This window comes from Arachis ipaensis, chromosome B10 (assembly GCF_000816755.2).
Source record: "Arachis ipaensis cultivar K30076 chromosome B10, Araip1.1, whole genome shotgun sequence".
Lineage (NCBI taxonomy): Eukaryota > Viridiplantae > Streptophyta > Magnoliopsida > Fabales > Fabaceae > Arachis > Arachis ipaensis.
The window spans coordinates 132,619,404-132,624,892 of record NC_029794.2 but is presented as its reverse complement, the minus strand read 5'-3'; the positions used below and the strand labels follow the sequence as shown (position 1 = coordinate 132,624,892).

At 31.2% G+C, this 5,489-nt stretch overlaps 1 protein-coding gene across 1 annotated transcript; it reads right to left on the bottom strand.

Annotated features, from left to right (window-relative positions):
- LOC107623859 (plant UBX domain-containing protein 1) lies at positions 716 to 4,992 on the bottom strand. The gene is made up of 7 exons (XM_016326254.2): positions 4,762 to 4,992; positions 3,192 to 3,288; positions 3,019 to 3,093; positions 2,531 to 2,598; positions 2,228 to 2,357; positions 1,929 to 2,033; positions 716 to 1,156 (listed from the first exon to the last, which is right to left on the bottom strand). Exons 1-7 carry the CDS (start codon positions 4,825 to 4,827, stop codon positions 957 to 959), a joined length of 741 nt encoding a protein of 246 aa, XP_016181740.1. The 5' UTR covers positions 4,828 to 4,992; the 3' UTR covers positions 716 to 956.

Sequence of the window (5,489 nt, the reverse complement as noted above, 5' to 3'; positions counted from 1 at the left end):
TCCGTTTAAAAAATTTCAGTCCCTTATATCCTTATTTTTTAAAAATATTGAAGGAATTAAAATTGTGTCTTAGAACTTAAATTTTAATTTCAATCTATAACCATCAAATGCAATACTAAATTATAATCCCTCAATTTTAGTCTTAGTCTCTAAAAACAAACACAATACTAAATCCTAATCTTTCAGTCTCAGTTTTAATCTCTGAAAACAAGTTTTAATCTCTGAAAACAAACGCTACCTAAAAATATATATAATATAAAGCAATGTTGACAAATAAGTTATAATCGGATCAAATATATTTATTTTTCTTAAAATTTGTCTAGAATTTCAAAATTGTCTCTACCTTTTTAATTTAATTCAATTGTATCCAAACTTTGTAAATTAAATTTCAATTTTATCCTTACCATTCAAATCCAAATCTACTACATTAACAACTCAATAGTTTATTTTCCAATTTTGCCGCTTTTCACCTTCATCTTCTTTCTCATTCTTTGACACTTTCATCAACATTTCTCTCAACCACCCTCTCCTCCTTCCCCAAATAAATACTGAGGCACCTCTTGTGCAACAATAAGATGGGGTTATCTTATAATTTCTCATCAGGGGAATTAACCTAACACCAGGACATAACTAGATCATGGGACTATGGGAGACTTTTTCTCACCAAGGTATTTCAAACATTATCTACAACTTTATGACAATACAAAGAAAGATAGTAAGGAAAGGTATACTGTGAATTAAAAGAGATGAAACAACTATGCTGCATACTATTGGATTTAGCATGATACACTTGACTAAGATCCATATACCCAACCGATACCAAGACTAGAAAGTAAAACATGGCATAAAAAAGTATCTTCAGAAGACCAGAATGAACAACCACTATACATGGTATAAAATTAAGCATAAGTGAATTGTCCTATAGAAACAACCATGGCAAGTATGGAACAATGATATCACATTTTTAGCCACTTTGGTTTAACAAGCTTTTTCTCAGCCGGTTTTCGCTCTTCGACAGGAGGAGGTTGTGGTGCCACTACAGACTCTGGTTCCACTTGCACAGGCTGTGATTGCTGACCTTGATCAGCAGATACATGTAAATCCTTCAAGGCCATGATATCTTCACTCAAGTAGGAGCCAACGAGAGTGTTATCACCTAATTACAACATACCATTGGAATCAAGAGAGGTGAACAAACCAAATAGGATTAAATTTTTCATAACCCTTAAATGACTAAAAATTTAAATCAAGAAAAAGAAAAAACTTAAGGAGTGCACATCAATTCACATTTTTTTGAGTTTACATTTAAAATAAAATAATTTTTTTTTTCTCATTTATAACATGTTTCAAGTTTTTCTTTTTTCTATTCCTTAATTTTTATCAATTTCTCTCAACTTCCTCTTTGCCATTGAAAAGTTCGCCTCAATTTCCTAATGATATAGAATAGGTAATCAAATTTGTGACAAGTTGTACACCCCATTATATAGGAGTTAAAGCTAACTAGCAGTAAGCATAGACGCTAGTGTCATTTAAATTGCACAAATCTTACATGCAATCCTCACTGTATGCGTAAGAATAAAATGATTGGATAGATGCGGAAAAACTTTGGACAACGCCAAACTAATATTTCTAAATGCAATATTCATTTTATTTGCTAGTTAGAGTAGGAATATAAGATACATATGACTATATGAGAAAACTCTTAACAAAGATAACTAATGCACAAGCCATACATATTGATCTTAATAACCACTTCAATTTACATGTCTGAAATGAAACCAAATTCTTGGTTTACCAAAATAATTGTCCTATGTGGTCGGTTACTCAAGTGGGGACAAAAGGAAGATCACATAGAACTTGCATAATTATTGTGTGGTAAAATCATAACACAAATGTTTAAGAAAATGGTCAGAACAATAGGAACACACCTTTTGGAACCTCGTACGAAAAGTACACAATGGCACCAGGGCAAAAACCAGCAGTGTAGAAATCCTGAGACATGTCTTTGATCAGCTTCTTAGGCGGTGTGGTATCTGCATAATTAAAGCGCATATGATTTGCGTTTCAGTTCAGTTAGCACTTAACAGGAGATGATGTTAGGAAAAGCTAATCTGATAGTAAAGAAATTGAGAGACCTTAAAAAACTGTGTTACAGATCGTTACAAACCATCGGTGTAACTCATTCAAGATTTAATCATATATAGAAGATCAATTCGTTATTGCTTACACAAATAAAATGGCTGCTCCGGCTGCGCAATCACTTTAGTCACAAGATCAACTAAATTCTGGATGGTTTCTGATGGGTGAAAGTTAGCCTCCAATGTGTGATTATCAGGGAAACGAACTCGAATTACAGCCTACAAACAAGATCAAATACAACTGACTTGTTAGTGTTCACTCTTGTTGATATGAATTAAATTTTAATATTCATGAAAATTTTAAGATTCTTTGGGATAAAACAAAAAAAAAAATTTTTCTATACAGGCAACTAACCAAAATTCTCTACCATTAAAAAGAAGGTAGCCATTACCTTCGTTATTCTTGACCTACGAGCTGCCTCTTCTGCTTCTCGGATTTTTCGAGTCTTCAATAATTTATCTGCACATCATTAATCATTAATATAATTAAATAACAATATCACAGCAAGGAAATTGCAGTGTGCAATTCTTGTAAGGTACTTAGGTAGTTAGGTTATTATTTCATATTTCCCTTTCATCACTATTGATCATCAAGTGCAAACAGAACACATAGTTACAAAAGGTGGAATAATATAATTTTCTTTAGTGGACTTTTGGAATACAAAAAATACAGTATGACATAGTACTTATGACCAATGAATGGGGCATGTAAAATGGAATACTGATCATCAACTAATCATTAATTCTTAAATTTTCAATTTTTGACATATATTAGATAAACTTTTAACTATAATGAGAAATATGGAAATTAATGCTTATGTTTAACTTCTTATTTTATTGTGTTACTTCTTCAGTCATAAAATGATTTCATCATTGTTACCTTCCTTTTTAGTAGCTAGAAGTCGGTAATAGTCTTCTGGGGTGAACTCATAGAAGTCATCTGTCTCATCTCCTTCTGGAAAACCATCACAAAATATAAGTTTAAGAAAGGAAAATTATATATAGAAAAGTCAATTAGTGAGGGTTTAAATTCACGTAATTGCTAAAATATACCGTTGCTTGGTGCAGCATTTAATGATGGAGAAACTGGTGACGTTTCAAAAACACGAATCTCTCGCCCAAACCTTTCATTCATATCTGCAAGATTGGCCTGTTGCCATAAAAGACGATTCAGAAAGAACAGACGAAAAACAGCAAATTGAGCAAGCAATCAAACATCGTCAAAATAATGACTGTACAAGAAGTTGGCACAGTATATTAAACTCAGAAATGATAGCTGTGATACATGTGTATTGGAACAGTAGTTATGATTTGAAAGATCTTAATTATTTCAGAGAATAGGAAAAGTGAATTGTGGATTCTCTAATTCATTATTTCAATCGAGGAGTGCTAGGGGGCCAGCACTTTTGTTAAATTCTGGCCAGCACTCAACCATCAAAAGGAAATTGAATAATTCTACACCATTAGATGCAATCTCACACCATTAAAAACATCATTGATGGCTAATTGATGACTAAAAACTACAAAATCTGTTGGCCCCCTAGACTTTCTCATTTCAATATTATAAGGCCAATCATAGATTTTGAATAAATATTAATGCATGGTGGTCTGCATTCAGAACAGAACCTAGGACACCCATATTTTCACCATGAACGAATTTCATACAATAGCCAATAGGCATTGCAGTCCTATTACCGACTAAACTTAAGGACACAGCCCCAATGCCCCATTTACAGGCACCAATAAGGAAAATTTCAATTTGAATTTCGCAATTAAGCATAAGGTTTGAAGGACATGAGATGTCAAATGAAGCCGAATTTGACCAACACCAATCATTCAGGAAATCCAAGAAATCAAGGCGAACGAAAGAAGCTACAAAGGGCTATGGATTAATTCAGATTTGACTCTTCTTAGCTAAGGTGAGAAGTTCAAAACTTCATGCTAGCGGAGAGTGGGTTGCACCAACCATTAGCAGAAAAAAAATAAACTAACATAAAGTAAACAATAGTTTAGGGTATTTTAAGATACAACAATCCCTATCTCTTATCATACACTATAAGATAATCTATACACCCTCGCTTTAAAAGAGGCATTTTCAGATTTTTTCAATCAAGAACTTCAAAGAGGTGGAATGGTGATTCATGGAAATACAACAATACTTCATAGATCATAACCGGTATTTTGCTTAGAAAGCTATCTGGCTATCTAATTAGGATGATTTAAAATAAATAAATAAATAAATAAAAAACCCTCAAAAAGATCGCCTCAAAACTAAAACTTTGAAATAAAGTACTAAACCATTAACCATTCATATTTCTTTCACAAACTTTGCACTCTGTGGATAACAATTTAGGGTTTTTTGTTCATTACAATTATTTTGAGGATTAAATGAAAAGAATTCTGAACAAACCTATGGAAAGTGAGAAAAACAACGATGGGCAAAAAACAAAGCAAAGCCAGATCGTAACATAAATCAATTGGATTAGAAAATCAAGAAAAACTAGAAATTAAGCTTAAAAAAGAAAGAAAAAGAGGAAAAATTCTTGAAATCAGCGAAATGTAAAAAAAAAAAATCATGAGGCAAGAAAGAAGAAAAGAATCTTTAGGAGGATGAGAGAGTTACCATGGAATAAGCGTTGGTGAACCTTCTCCGCTTAGGATTCAGTGGAGACAAGGCATCAATGACCATCAGAGACTTGGAGGAGTGAAGTGGAGAACGAAATCACAATTGATTGTTCTTCTCTTCCTCGGATATGTTGAGTTTTGTTCGTCACACGCGTACACTTTTCGCACAGGGAAAAAAGTATAGTTTATATAGTTTAAAGCGACAATTATATTCTGAAGCAATTTAAGCTTCGGAGAGTTCGGACTAATTAAGGGTTTGTTTGGGTGAATTTATAAAAAAAAAAAATTTTTTTGAGTTATTTTTTTAAAAGATTTTATATAAAAATAAAAGTAATTTTGTGTTTAGATATTTTATATAAAAAGATTTTTTTATTTATTAATTATATTTAAATATAATAATATAAATGTATTTTTTTGTTTATTTATTATATGAAAAATATTTTTTTTAAGAAAAAATATCTTTTAAAAAAAGATATAAATTACAGCTTTTTTATATATAAATATTATTTTAAATTTTACGTGATAAATTAATATTGTCAATAACTGTTTTAGAGGGTTAAATTTTTTTTTTCAAAAATTAATTAATCAAAAATCAAAATTTTCAAGACTTAATTGTCATTTTTTTTACTAAATAAGCTAAAAAAAAGGGTTAAAAACTACTTAAATAGATGAGCAGTCCCACTTAAAACAATTTTCAAATTTCTTTTAAAAAAAGAAAATCTCCAC

Bases quoted from the DNA above. Each gene is read 5' to 3' on its own strand.
- LOC107623859 (XM_016326254.2), bottom strand. From the start codon at position 4,827: ATGGTCATTGATGCCTTGTCTCCACTGAATCCTAAGCGGAGAAGGTTC. The intron at 3,289-4,761 runs GTAACTCTCTCA...TTATGGCAACAG, and splicing joins TCACCAACGCTTATTCCATG to GCCAATCTTGCAGATATGAA. The intron at 2,599-3,018 runs GTAACAATGATG...AATGATGTGCAG, and splicing joins TCTAGCTACTAAAAAGGAAG to ATAAATTATTGAAGACTCGA.